Source organism: Acanthopagrus latus, chromosome 20 (genome assembly GCF_904848185.1).
Source record: "Acanthopagrus latus isolate v.2019 chromosome 20, fAcaLat1.1, whole genome shotgun sequence".
Lineage (NCBI taxonomy): Eukaryota > Metazoa > Chordata > Actinopteri > Spariformes > Sparidae > Acanthopagrus > Acanthopagrus latus.
The window spans coordinates 4,533,719-4,549,222 of record NC_051058.1 but is presented as its reverse complement, the minus strand read 5'-3'; the positions used below and the strand labels follow the sequence as shown (position 1 = coordinate 4,549,222).

Here is a 15,504-nt window from a genome sequence, read left to right as displayed (position 1 = left end):
GAGACAACATCAGTTTGGGTCATATATTTAATTAATACTGCATTATCAAGTGTGGACATGGCTATTGACATGATGCTTTTAACAAGACAACAGAAATATGTTAGGTTGCAATCTGGGAAATGTCAGATCCAGCATTTTTGGAGCTTGAGACAATCTAAAAGCAAGGGTATTTCAGTCTTTGCTACTTCAATAGTGACCATTCACTTTAAAATCAGTCGCTTGTGAGTAGGCCAACATTATTTTAACCACAATAATACATTGCTGAAAGGGGGCTTTGATTATAGGGTAAACAAAGCCTTACTAAGACATGAGGCAGTATTTAATAGTGCAAACTGTTTGACTATTTAGTACTTTTACTCTAGAAAATTGAATGTACAAAGTACAAATTCAAATATAAATACCTATCATTACCTATTAAATACCATTAGGAACCAGCTCAACTGGCATCAGTCAGCACACATCTTCCATTAGTTCCTGTTAATATAAATGCACCATTGGCTCATCATTTACAAAACACTGTTGTCACAGTGCTGGAATTTCAAACTACAATACTATACCCTGAAAGTATAAAAGAACAGTCAATTCCATGTTCAACAGGGCATAACATTTTTATTTGTTTTTTTAATGAAAGTCACAGTAATGCTTGTGTACAGCATGGTGGTGCAGTCACAGCAAGAAGGTCCTCCTTTTGAATCTCACTGGGGCAGGGCCTTACTTTGCATGTTCTCCCAATGCTTGTGCGGGTTTCCTCTGGGTACTCCGGGTTTCCCTCACCATCAAAACATGCACAAACAGGTTGATATTCAAGTCAGCACCCTTGACCAAAGGCACTGGCTAAGATCAAGAGTTCGTCTGAGGGTTAACCCGTGCCCCGTGCTTTCTCAGGATGGGTTAAAACCCCATACTATACTTACCAGTTTCACTGTGTTATACAGTGTATGATATGCGATCAAATAAAAATTATTCTTCCTGTTTGTTGTTGTTTGTTACAACAACATTTAAGTTAATTTACTAACCATTATTCGGAGAGTGGAAGGAGGCATTCCTATATAGGTGCAGCGGTGTATGTGTCAACTTACTATCAGAGAGAAGAAAGAGTGAGAAGGTGCAGTGTTTGTTCATATTTCTGACAACACTAATACAAAATAGTGCACTTAGAAGATGCCTACAATTTATGTAGGTAACATAGCACAAAAAGTAAGGAAATTTGTATTTGGCAGATTATTTCTTTGTTGTAACAATGCTTCTGGGCAATACATTTTATATGGTTGGAAAGCCTCTTTATTTCCCTTTAAATGGTACTATATTTGTGAGGAACATGCATTTGTAGTATGAGCAGCAGAGCTGAGTATGTGGGTTGTGCCCATGAAAGATTTGCCAAATCTTTTCTGCCAAACATCATATTCTGCCATTGACTCTTGTTTGATGGATTGAATGATTGAAGTCTGAAAAAACAAGACATATTGGCAATTTGTCAACTTATTAATTTGACAAACAGGAGCCTCAGTAGCATGTGGAGGAACTATACACAGCCACAATATGGTAACATTTAAAAGTGAAATAAACAGGCTTTCCAATGGTATAAGATTTACTGCCAAGAAGCATTGTTACAACAAAGAAATAATCACAAACACAAATTTCCTTACTTTTTGTGTCATTATCTTTCCTATTGGTTTTATGGTAAATGTCAATCTGCCATGATGCCTATGAACCACAGCCGAGACCCATCATTGACACTTCTTTCTTTTCATGTCATGCAGTGATCTCTGCAGATGTCTTAAGAGAGGACGACCCCTCGGAGCTGTCTAACCAGATGACCGCTCCAGGCATCCTGAAGATCTTTGGCAATGAAATCTGTGAGGGAGCTCACTATAAGAGCGTCTTGGCCACCACACACTCAAGTGCAAAAGAGCTAGTCAAAGAGGCCCTTGACCGGTAAGGGCATGCGTAATCTGTGCATATGTGTTTGCATGTCTGTCTACCATATGTGTATGCTTTGTATGTGGGTTGAGAGTGAGTTATACTGTGTCCATCCACATGCTTGCTGTGCTGTAATATACCTTTGTGCAACATAATTTGTATATAAAAGCAGTACATAAAAACGGCCCTCGATCCACCAAACGTTGGCAGGTGATAAAAGGAGAGCGTGTTCATGTTGCTGTGATTAGTATGCTTCAGATGAACGTCAACTGGACCCGGCTGTTTTGTTAAATATAATTGTGTTATAGTGCACACAGTGTGCCATATAGTTCATTTAGTAGTTCTGAAAAGGTCCAAAGCGAACAGCAGACTTGTGTGAAAGTAAGCCAGTGTTGGCCAGGACTCTAAGGCAGCCTCTCTGGAGAGTGAATGTTGGTCAGTCTGTGCTTATGTTTCAGCCAAACACATAATGGAATGATTAATACAAGCGGTATTCAGCCCATAGAGGAAAGACTAAATCACTTTTCTTTTTCTCTCAGTGAAAATGTACACTACTGTGACATTTAACCATATCACTACTAAATCGTTTATATAGTAATGGGTTTGTAAATACATTAAGCACATTATGATTCTGCAGTTCTGCTTGCAGGTTTAATGGAATATCCATAATAAGGTGTCACTTATTTTGAAAAACTGGCTACAACCCTCTAAGTAATCAGATCTAAATGTCTCTATTTTAAAGCTGCTCTGATCAACATATAAATTGAAAATCAATCAAATAACTAATATGAGAGGAGCTGCATATAGAATTTAGTGACAAATGATTTCCTGACCTTTTGCCTTTAGCTGTGAGCTGTGAGTGTTTTAGCTCATTTTATTGGTTTTAAGGCCAGCAGCTTTACTCTTCTGGTTCACTCTCACCATTCCCAACTCTGTAGCAACCAGTTTTCTTCTGTTGGGGTAAAAAAAAACTTCCAACAAATCTGCTGTACACTACCTACCAAGCACCAAGTGGCAGTCTGACAAATCTAGAGATCAGCCGGTTAACCAAGTGGAGAACATTACTGATAAAGAGCTCCAAGAAGTTGGTTGACACCAAACTACAGCTTGAAATAGTGTGAATATTTGACTAACATTTGTATTGAGTCCAGAAAAAAATACTCCAAAATGACAGCAAATTCTTCTGGATGTGCAAATATGCACATTTCTAGTATAAAATTTTGAAACAGTATTTACGAGTCATACGGGCCTAACTAGAACGTGTAGCAATAAAACACCCTGACTGTATTAAACTGAGCAAAGCCCCTCTGCAGTACTGCAATTAAAGCTCCTTTCAAAATATTTAAAATAATACCATATGTTTAAATGATCACTTCACTTAAAAAACGAAATTCAGTCACTGTCTACTGACCCCCATGCTGAAGGAATAGTGAAGTTTCATAGTCCAAGAAACATTTCTGGACCTTCACATGATTTTGCAGCTCTGCAGCCGTCTCCTTAACAGCAACAGTAGATGGTGACCTGTTTGAAAACATTAAAGAAATGAGAAACCGAAAAGGGCTCCATACAGTTTGTCTGTTGTAATCGAAGTTTTTATAAGGCACAGAGATCCCAAAATTATTAGAAACGATTTTACTTACTCCCTCGATGCATCCCACTTCACATGGGGTGTGTGCTAATGCTTGTAGCTTAGCAATTACAGTGACAATTATTTTTCTCCCAAACAACCTCAGTGACCTGTTTTTTTGTTTCTTTGCTTTTTTTTTTACTAGTGTGTGTAGGAAGACAGGGAGACAGTTAGGGAAAATTGGTTATGTCTGTGTTGCTGTCAAGTGAATCAGCTGAATAACAGTAGGTCGGATGTTTTGTGAGTGTGGAAAAGTTGTGGCTTGTCAAGTGGTTGTCTGATAGGCTATCAACATAAGGGCTTTAAATAGAGTAGGGGCTTTCATTACTGGTGGTTTACAATGCAACAAACCAATAAGTTAGAAAACAAATGCTGAATCGGTTAGTTTTGTCATTTTCATGATTATATTCATATCTTACAGGTATGGCTTGAGCAAGGACGAGGCAGAGTCCTACGTTCTCTGTGACACCATTGGCTCCACTGACAACCATCAGTGGAGGACAGAGGGGTTCAGAGTCGTGGGCGACAATGAGAAGCCCCTCCTCCTTCAGTCACTATGGAAACCCAGAGAAGGCCTGGCAAGGCGGTTTGAAATCCTGAGGAGAAGTTTGGTGGAGGAGAAGACATCCAAAGACAAAGACACCATCACTGCTGGTACGGTGTGTGACTGTCGCCTCGGGGTGCTTCCTAAGGGACTGACCCTTTCTCATCGTGCCACATCCTAACTGAGGGTGTCTGCGTGTCTTAGAATACAAGTTTCTACCATTTATGTCCGTATTAAATCCAGTTTTAGAGTTCTCCCAGTGAAAATGTAATTAGTTGGCGTGCTCTTTTTCCAGTGAAATCCTCCAAGCCACACAGACCAAACTTGATTTTAATAGGTCTGCGATTTCTCTTTTTCTCTTTCTTTTAAAATTTCTGTTGCAAATTATTGAAAGGAGCTTGACATTTTATGACAGCTTCTTGCAGTGACACACCCCTTTTGATGTTTTTTAATATGATGCTAAGAAAACACACAGCTTAACACAGCAGACTGCTGAATCCCCCTGATATTTACAATGCGCGATGCTTCGGAAAAAATACCCAGAACTGTCCATAGATGGTGAAAAACAAACATTTTATGGAGGTGTAAATGTCCCGGGCGGACCGCTCTCTGTCATTTCTGGAGCCGTGGTTGACACAGCTGTGGTCATGGTGTGAGCGTGCGTCCTGTTTTGTGTTCTGCTTTTATGAATGAGGCCGCTTGTGATAGGCTTCTACAGTATCAGTGTCAGCCTGTGGATGCCTGCTCATGGGTGAACTTTTTTTTTTTTTTTTTTTTTTTCATTTCCATGAGCTCTGTCTTTCTTTCCACTGAGGTCTGTTTCCTGAACGGGGCTTCTCAGTGTTGACTCTGGCATAAACAGACAACGTACAAATGAGCGAACACACACAGGCACACACACACATCTCAGCTCGCTTCAGGAAAAAAAAAAAAAAAAAAGGGTGTTGCCCTATCACTACATTCCATTACATTACCCACGTACTTAACGTAATTATAAAGCAGCTCAGTTTTCACACGTTTAAACACACTTGTTCAGTCTAATTCCCAATGGTGTTGTTTGTTTTTACCCCGTTTAGGTATCAATGCCCAGGCTCGAAAGCTGCAGAAGAGCCGCTCTAGAGTGACCTCCACTCTTATTGAGAGGACCATGGGCCGAAGCCACAAGCTGTGGAGGAGCAAAAGCGAGATGGACCTCTTAGATTCTGACGCGGTGACTATACAGGACACAGTTCATGAGAAATGTCACGAGGATGAAAGCGAGAGTCAAACTTTAGCGCACCCAAAAACGAGCCCGGATCAGAATCACATTCACGGCCCCGCGGTTCCCTCCGAGGGGGACGGTGGGCTGCCCGCCAAAACAGAGACCCTCTGTCCGCCGAGGCCGAGGGGCAAGCGGGAAGGAGAGGAGTCAGAGAGGGAGGAGACGGAGAGCAGCGATGACAACACCACACAGTACTCCATTCACCCTCCTCAGGACTGCCCGTACCTGCTGTTGCTGCAGGGCTGCAGCCTCGCACAGGTATCTCATTCAAGACACACACCTAGTACAGTTAAAACCATGTTAGAAATGATTTGCTTCTTTCATAAAACGTTGACAGTGCAGGCATGTGCACATGAAATCTTCTAGGTAGATGTCAGCAAGAAACACCCAATCACCAGTCTTACTTTTTTGTTGCGTGTGTTACCTAAAATGGGAGAAGCAAACGTTAACAGTGTTGAAAAAAGACACAGTATGTAATTCCTGTCGTATGGTATCAGGAAACAGGCTGTCTACTTTGTGAACCGACAACCCCTGCTGATGAAAATACATGTGACTCAGGGAGAGGACGAGGTTTTGAAGCTTTTATTCATGTCATGTTTTGTCACATGTCACATTTTGAATTCAGGATCGGTTTTGAAGTGTTTTCATGTCGCCTGTCAAAAATTCTCCCAAAAAAGAGTCTCCCAGACCTAAAACTCCTGTTGCTTCCTTTTCATTTCACTTACTTCTTACTGCAAAAATGTTCCTTGTAAAAAGGTAACACAGGCTCTTCTTGTCTGCATGGCGTAAAATCATTTAGTCTCATTTTGAGAGGAATTGGACCCCAGCGACGTTAGTGCAGGCTAACCATATATGAATAGCCAGTCTTCTCACTGATCATCTTTATTGTAAGTCATATAGAGGCCTGGCTATTAAATGGAAACTGTGTCGTAATCCTTTAAAAACTCAGAGTAGCATGTTGAACATGCAAACCAGTTTACTACCAACAGTAGTAACTGAATATTGCTTTCAGGGCCAAGGAGGTTGTCAACCAGCTACACATTAGTTTGGATGGATGGAAGGTACGAGCAAGAAGAGCATACCACTGGATGCTATCACAGCTCAGGCTATCACACCAGCAAACCCCGGCCACACATTTCCTGAGCGTTTGAACATTAAATATTTCTTATACGAAAAGCCTTTCAAAATACAAACATGCTGAGCGGTCAGACAGGGATCCATTCAGATGCTAAGAGCAATGCTGTTTCTTTGTGTCCATGTCCTCCACATGGCCAGCCAACTGGCAAGGATGCTGCCACCTCTCACACGAGTTACTCACATCCATGCAGGCTGATTTTTACAAATCTTTACCAAATGGCTTAAAACTGATAAGCGGTAAAAAAAGCATTGCATTATGCCCTGTAAATTCTAGGAGAAAGAAAATCAGAGTTGCAGCTCCAACAGCATGTTTTCCTCAGTTTAAAGAGAAGGTCAGAGGGGATAATCGTTTGAAGGACGTCAGCATTGCGTAGAAAAAGTGTGTGTCAAAACACTGATCAGGAAACAGAAAAAGGCAGGCCTGGCACTGCTTCCTGGCTGATTACACATGCTCGTTTTAACTGCCGCACACTGGAGGCTAATCCTCAAAACACCGCTGTGATTTTGACTCTGCGTCACAGTTGTTCCCTCAAAAGACCCAGAACAAGCTTTACAGAGTTTATCTGTGAATTTATTCAGTAAGGGGACTGTCGAACATAATAGGCCAAATCCCTGCATATTATGCTCGCTGCTCCTAGCGATTAATGTAACTTTGGTTGCTTAATCAGGCCGGGATCAAGACTACAAGACCTCCACATGATCAGACGGATTAAACTAAGAGACACTGTTATTTATGTGGCTGGTGGAAGAAGTAATAAATGTCTGTGTGTCATATTGAATCTCAAATACTCTACACTGTCCCAAGCAGAACTGCATGAGTTTTAAGACCATAAGACACAGGTGCATAGTAGGTGATCCATCAAAAATGGATTGATACGCCTGTAGTAGTGACCGAAGAATTTAATTCCTTTAGTAACGTCACGTATCAAATGCACAATTTAACAATATTCTATGGCAAATAAATTTTTCCAACTTTATTTTAGCATATGTGTAATTGTCATTAGCAAAATGTTCATGTTAAAAGTAAAATCACTCACAATGCAGGTTTACACACTTTACAATGTATATTGTTACATACTTTGTATCATATTGCTGCAGTACTATTCTAACTGGTTGAGGGGAGTTCATTTTAATTACATTTTTTTTTGTCAAATCTCAAACTGAATGCCAATCAGTAAATAAACATGGCTCCATAAAACCCCACTGTAACTGCTTAACCACATCTCAAGCTCGCCAGATCTGCAATCCAGTATGTATAAGTATGCCTGATTTTCTTGAATTCCCCATACATACAATTGCATATACATCATTAGTAAAAATGAAGCACTGCTAATAACAACACTAACACTTCTACTTGGTTTGAATGAAGAATGTAGAGTATTGTGGTGTGTCACGGGGGTGACCTGGGTTCATGTACAATACTTTGGTTTGGGTTTGAAGTTAAGGTGAATTTTGAATGTATTCCAGGTATCATGAAAGTCTGAACATTTGTTTCTGATACTATCCTGTACACTGTCATTCTTTTGGTTGAAATGTGTTTTCTCAAGTGAGTTGATCCCGTAGGAGATGCTGCCAGATTTGGGGGATTTTCACTTTTGAAAGCTGATACCCTTGGCGATAGTGAGAAAAATGAGTTGTGGGTTTCTGTATTCCGTTGGGATGGTGACTTGAGTAATGTCTCCCATAAAGCAGAGTAATGGGAACAATGGACTTCTTCACATAAGATCAATACTACATTTCTGCAGTAATGGAGGCTGCACTTTCAGGACTGCAGTGTCAGGACCATACATTCATGATTTTGGTTATAGTTTATTCCAATCAAATACTACTTTCTGATTGATTATTTAAAGTTTTAATGGATGATTCCACCTAAGTAAAACTTTGACTCTTTCTTTTATAGTTTAAAGGTTGATTACACCCAAATAATACTTTAATTATTTACAGTTTTAGAGGTTATTCCAAGAGACACCCTTTTATGACTGTGAGTGTTATGAAGGAATATAACCCTGATACAACAGTTTTAAGATTTTTTTTTTTTTTAGTTTGTGATAATTCATCACTAGGTTTTGAACAGGTGTCTCAACGTCATTTGAGCTTGGGGCAACATTTGACATTTTCATGTTTTAGGAAGGTCACTTCAGCATTCAAGTACTATAGGAAAGCGTTATATTTATGATTAAATGATTAAAAGTAAATTTTGATTATCAATATGATAATACAAACAGCTTGTATACAATTGTATATGATTAGTTTTTAACGATTAGTGCAATCTTGTTTTCCCTATACATGGATAAGGTATTGAAAATATACGTGTGTTTTATTTCTTGCCAGACATCTGACTGCACTTCTGCCCATAATGTATAATAATAGTTAAAAAAAAAAAAATAATTATTTATTTAAAACTTGCACTAGGCTGTGGTAGAAGTACCACAGAATTAAACTACTCCCTATACTACAAAACAATCCCCTGTGTGCATGGTAGGTGATATTCTGCCTTGTAAGACCATTCAGGTGGTTTTATGAGATGTATTTTACATACATCATACAAACAATTAACTCACCTACCAAATACATTTTGGAGGTTGAGTTAATTGTTTTCAGCCATTTAAAAGAATATTTTTCAGACACAGTTTGGTTAGGTTTAGGCAATAAGGATACTTGGTTAGGTTAAGGAAATAAATTACTAGTTTAGATTTAGGTAATAAAATACTTAAGTTTTAGAAAAGCCCATGGTCTAGATTTTAATTAATAAGTCAGCAGTTACTTTTGGTTTCTAACATAGGACAGGAGCGGCAATGAAAACCAAATCATCTCAATTTGATACAAGTTACAAGTGATGAAACACTCAACACAAGCTGATGAGAACACACATCAGGAACACTACACACTGTGATGCAGGACATAATGCATCAGGCTTAGGGAGACCCACTACCTCAAGAAGTCTGCTATTTTTAATTTTTCTCTCATTTCTTAACTGTGAGATACTGCTCAAGCCGGATGGCCACATCTGCCTCACACATGGATATGACATGTATTTATACTTCTATTTATCCCTGCTAGCAGGTTGACCAAATCCACCTCAGATTTCACGAGAAAACCCTTAAGGCCTTCATGACGTTATATACTAAAAAATTCAGAGTTCTCATTGGGCGCCAATGCAGTGGCAAGAATTACTCACCATGAAACAGGAAGTACTTATCATTTCTGTGTAAATGGTCCAATCTTTCCGAAAGTTCATGTTTGATCAGAGACTCGCCCATAACACTTCTTCATGTCATTTAACAAGTATAGTCACTGTGCCACAAAAAAAAATCATTATTCATTCATATGAAATTCCCATTGTGAGTAATAAGTCCGCTTTCTCTAGTGTCACATGGTGGAAGCAAATCTGTCAACAGTCCCAATTCCAAAAACGCTCAGGGGTGAGAGGATCCCTTCATCACACTGCTTGCAGTTTTGATTATGGCTTTTGTGTGTGTGTGTGTGTGTGTGTGTGCGTGTGTGTGTGTGCGTGTGCGTGTGTGTGTGTGTGTGTGTGTGTGTGTGTGTGTGTGAGATACATTGATTAAGTTGACAAGCCTACTCTACTCTTGCACCGACTAGTTTGAAACTTTAAAGGAACACACCCATAGAAAACCAAAGAACAAAGAATATCCTCTCAGTGGATGCAGAGTGTATTGTAACTTGTCACTTTTCTCTGCACATAGGACTTTGTCATCTACCTACTTGCCGGGCCAAACAGTGTGTTTGGTGGGGAAAGTTATCACGAAGATAGCTCGAAGCCTGACATCCTCCTGTTCGCCGCTGACATCTGTCCGAGACACTGCTGCTTCCATCGGCACAGCGCTGGCGGCCCCACCATGCTGCACCCTTGTCCGAACGCTCTGGTCACGAGGAACGGCGAAGTGCTTAGCAAAGAGGTGCAGCTTAACCCTGGTGATGTCATCGGGCTTGGACAGCACTACCTGTTTCTCTTCAAGGATCCCTTAGCTCCGGCCCATAAGGAAAGAGTAAGAGACAATAAGGTGAGAGCATATTTTACATGTGCAAAGTATCTGCTGGTTTTTTTTTTGTTTTTGTTTTTTTTAAAATCTTTCTAGTATAAAATGACCAGATTTCTGAAATCAAAACCGGGGACAAATTTTCAGTATGACTGTCAGTATATGATTAAAATTACCAGTGTTATTATCTATGAAATGTAAAAACAGGGATAATTCTGGTTTCACGTATTTTGACCATGTTCATTTCTATAATAAAACTATGATGCAGGTACTACTTAAAGTAGGCTACTGAAAGTATGAAAAGTGAGAGTACTGATGTTTCGATATAAGGGTCCCTGTCAGATTGATGTTTCTGAGATTTTTGACCATGAATTTTCCAGCTAATCCAAGGGTTTATTTAGCTTAAGAAGGAATAGAATTGTCTAAGCACATCATACAACATTCACCATTAACACATCTGGACACACATGGACAGAATGGGGAGGAAAAACTGATCATCTGATGGTAATTTTAACTGTAAAAGACAGATGTAGTGGAATGAAAACGCAGTCTTTGTTTCTGAGAAGCAGTTGAGTTGAAGTATATATTAAAGTTTCACAAAATGGAAATACTCAAGTGAAGTACAAGTTACTCAAATGTATACCTATGGACAGTACTTGAATAATCTATTTACAAATGTACATTCAACCACCGACTTTACAAACCTAGTATAGCAGAGAAAACACTACAAACCAGACAGACCTTTCCGATCTGAACGTAACAATCAGGACATTTGATGGATGGGGACAGATCCATCCGGGTACAGGTCACCAAAAGCTGTCGCCGAAAATGGTCACCCTAATCTAGTCAGATTTTCATTCCTAAATTCCCGTAAGAACGTACAAAAATACATGCAACTCATACTTTGTGATTCTTGCTTTCCTTTCTTTAAATTAAAGGAAGTGAACAATGCTGTTCCTGAGCCCAACATGACTGCTGTCCCCTGGATGCTGGGTCGTCACACGTCCGCCACCGCAACAAGTCATGCTGGAGAAATGATCCTGTGCAGCACCTGCATCACAAACGGCTCTGACCCCCAGGGATCCAGCAGCAAACCGTCCCAAAACAGAGTCTCTCCCTTTTTAAAATCAGCCGACGGCCGCAGCCTGACCCTGAGATATCGGAGTGAGGACGAGGGTCGCGTTGTCAGAGAGATTGTCGCCACAGGAAGTAGCCGCGTCAAAGACAGGCCGCCACTGACTGCTGCATTTTTGCTGTGCCTGTGCCTTCAGTATTCGTCCATATGTCTTCATACCTCAGACATGCGCAGGCTGCTGCTGCTTATTGCAAGTGGAGTCCAGAGTGCCATGTGGGTGAGTCGTGGGGAGAAACAACATTGCTTGCTAATAGTTAGATATGCCAGTAAGCAAGCTGTTATCTGACTATCTCGCCAGCTCGCTAGCTCTGATAGCATTTCCCCTTCTTTATTTAAAAAAAAATGTCAAAAAGAATATAACACCATAGGCCTGCCTTAAGGTTTAATCTTACTCACCAGATGTTTCTAGCAAAAAAAGAATGTAAATGTAACAATCTCCTTGGGCCCATCCAGACTTTTAATCAGAACTGTGATCAAAGCACGTGTGTTTTTTTTCTCTGTGAGCCTGAGGCAACGCGCTTCAAATTAATGATCCGTCCTAATCAGCATAATTGAGTCAGATAAATGAACGTGAACATGTACTGGAACTCGCTTGTTTGATCAGTTTTTATTACTTTTTCAAATGTGAATATTAAATCATGAACATTCTGTGATAATCTCAAAATGTATAACAAAGTGTTTAAAAAAGTTGAACTTTTCATTGATTCACCTGCAGTACTTTCAGCAGTTTTTGTCCAGCATGTTTGGCTAATATTCGGGCCCTTTCTATTTAAGAGATGTAAAAAAAATTTGTTTTTAAATTAGTTTCACTTAATCCAATGCCTGCATGGTCAACAGTTTCAAATGAATTTGTGTGTGATTACCACAAGTAAACTAACACACAACATATCCAAGGCCAGACATATTTATGAAGCTCCAGGCATAATATACTGGACACATGATCAGTGTTGGACAAGTTACTTCAAAATGCAATATGTTACATATTACTTTTTACCTTCATTTCAAAGTAATAAACTTTGTTACAATATTACTGAATGCGTAGAGTCATAGATTTCTTATAACAATACTTTTAAGTTTCTTTAAAAATAAAACAAAATCCCAAATAACCCATAGATAACAATTGAATAGGCAAGATTTTATCAGGCAGAGGATTGGCATTGGACACATATCAGATGAGGTCTGTATATTATGAGATATGAATAAATATTTTGAATCGTAGGCTTATGTCACATGAAACCAGCAGTCCTATACCTTCTGTAATATAGCCTATAATGACATGAGAAGACCAAAAAAAATGCCTTTTATTTTAGTCCACAGAACAAGGAATGCATGGACGTATGAGATTGTAACGCATTACGTGACATAACTGTAGTAAATACATTACTGATATGTTATCACTAACTCATTATATTACTCCGTTACCACTAAAAGTAATATGCTAATGTATTACTGCTTTTGGAACGCGCTGTGCCCAACACTGTAAATAGTATATATTATATTATGTATTTCATCATATAAAATGATTGCCTTGGGTCATCTGCTGTGATGTGTACTTCAAATTATCGTCTATTTGAGCTGAATGAAATGAAGTCAGTTACTGTACTGTTATCACTACATGTTGATGAACTCCTAGCTCTCTCCTTTATTGTCATGCAGGAGCACACTAAGGACCTAGCAGTACTTCAGCCTGAAGTGTAAGTACACCTTGTTGTTTTTCTGCTGCAAACTATGACATCACATTCTACAGACTACACTGAGATGATAATGGATTATTATATATTTCAGTCCAGAAGATGAAGCCTTAAACCAAGAGAACGCCAAGGCTCTCAGCCTGATCTCAGGACTGCGCCCCCTTGTGGGGTGGATGTCCAACAGTCTGGAGCTGCTGCAGTTCATCCAGTTCCAGGTGCCGCTTCTCCTGGAGTGGAGAGCCCAAAATAATGATGAGAGAGACGAAAAGGACTATGAGGAGGCGGAGAAGTTAGGTTAGTCACCTACTGAGCTTGCGGTGGATGTATGAGCAATGAAAGTTGCCCAAAGTAGGATTTCTTTCAAGTTTTACCCGTCTTGCTTACAAGATGGTCAAAGTCAATGACAATGACATGATGACTTTTTAGGATATTTCCAGTTTTTTTATTCTATCTCACCGCCTTGTGAAACCAAATCATACATTGAATATGTCACTGGAGCATTTATAGATAGTGTGTGTTTGTGATTTTCAGCCCTGTTGGAGCTACGGTTGTCATGTGTCCGTTCAGCCAGCGAGGAGACGATGGCTGTCCTGGAGGAGGTCATCATGCTCGCCTTCCAGCAGTGTGTCTACTACATCACCAAGGTGAGAGGAGGACCAAGCTCACAGCTATAGCATTCACAGAATTTAAACAGACCCACGCGCTTAATGTACCTGAATAGAATAGCTCCTGAAGCCAACCTTTTTGGGAGAAGGGCATGTAAGGAGTGACTTCTATCTGCTTGTACTCCAGTGTCTTTGCATAGAAAAAGCACCTCACTTTCCCCAACAAGCCGTGTTCATAGGAGGAGAATCAAACGAGGCTTGTGTGGCTCCTGCATCTGCTCCATTCACAGATGATTATGTTGTTGTTAAAGGAAGGAAAATAATCAGAGACGAGCTGAGAATAAAGAGCCCAGTTAGCCGCCCCGCTTTCTAGACCAACCAGGCTGACCAGACCACACTGGGGGCATTATGACATGGGAGAGAGACAGGACACTGTGTGTGTGTGTGTGTGTGTGTGTGTGTGTGTGTGTGTGTGTGTGTGTGTGTGTGTGTGTGTGTGTGTGTGTGTGGCAGGCAGCAAGAACATGTGTTAAGGATAAAATACCAAAGAAATGTGTTTCCTGTACTGAAAGACAAGGTAACCAGAATCATCAGCTTGTTATGGAAGTGTATTGCTGCCATACAAGAAAAAAGAACACTGTCACATTATAACAGGTTAACTTGATTTAAGCTTAAATTAAATTTGATGGCCAAATATGGAGTTTGCCTTTGATAGATGATCAAAAAATCATTAATGATGATTTGTTTCGCCCAGCCAAGTGCCATCCACTATCTTCACGAATGATAGATCTTATGAACCTGTGCTGTCTTATCAGATGACTGAGATCTGTGCATTACATCACATCACACAGAGACACACCACATCAGTTAACTGTTGTGTAGTTATTTGCTAAGAAATGGACAATAATTTATCTATTGATCGTAATAAAGCAACATAAAAGCAAAGTAAAGACTCAAAAATGACGGAACGAACAATTAAATGCAAGAATTGTTTGAATGCTGTATTCTTAAAATTGTATTTATCATAGTCACAGTGGTCAGTTGTGTGCAGTGTCACTGAATTCTAAGTGCTGTATCGTAGGCAGCTGGACCTGCCTCAGTTTCCTAAAGATGTGTCACCTTTCATGCAAGATGCTTCTTCAGTTCTAACTAAGTGGAGGGGACTTGGCAGGCTTTTAAACTCTGTGTGGGAGCGTCCTTACAGAGGCATTAAGGACACATGTGAGCTCTGAGTTTCAGACTCATTAGGTCGGTTGTTGACCCAGCCAGCCTTCATTTGGGAAGCTGAGGTGCAGCAGGTCCAGGTGTGAATGGCTGTTAAGTATTGCAAGTGGGTGATCTGTCCTCTCTGGCCCAGGTGTTTACATTGTTGTCCTCAAGGGAATGTTTTTTCTCCGTCAGACGTAAGTGGACAGCAGAGTTTTACCTGAGGAGTCGGCCCTTCTGTGTTGTTTTTTTTTTTTTTTTTTAAATGGAAAGGTTGTTTTGTCTCCCCGGTGTACAATCTGTGTTCCTGGCTGCATCGAACAGCATAAACTACATTACTCGGGGTGTTTTGTCCTTTGGGTGGACGAGTCTCTGCC

At 40.0% G+C, this 15,504-nt stretch overlaps 1 protein-coding gene across 2 annotated transcripts in view; it reads left to right on the top strand.

Annotated features, from left to right (window-relative positions):
* Nucleotides 1-15,504, top strand: part of LOC119009727 (ras-associating and dilute domain-containing protein-like) — a 29,869-nt gene that overhangs the window by 1,771 nt on the left and 12,594 nt on the right. For both annotated transcript variants that reach the window (XM_037081263.1, XM_037081262.1), the window contains exons 3-10: nt 1,761-1,935; nt 3,969-4,201; nt 5,168-5,610; nt 10,197-10,514; nt 11,429-11,842; nt 13,282-13,319; nt 13,411-13,610; nt 13,848-13,960. In XM_037081263.1, coding sequence (XP_036937158.1) covers nt 1,761-1,935; nt 3,969-4,201; nt 5,168-5,610; nt 10,197-10,514; nt 11,429-11,842; nt 13,282-13,319; nt 13,411-13,610; nt 13,848-13,960 — 1,934 coding nt within the window. The remainder of the gene's footprint in view (nt 1-1,760; nt 1,936-3,968; nt 4,202-5,167; nt 5,611-10,196; nt 10,515-11,428; nt 11,843-13,281; nt 13,320-13,410; nt 13,611-13,847; nt 13,961-15,504) is intronic.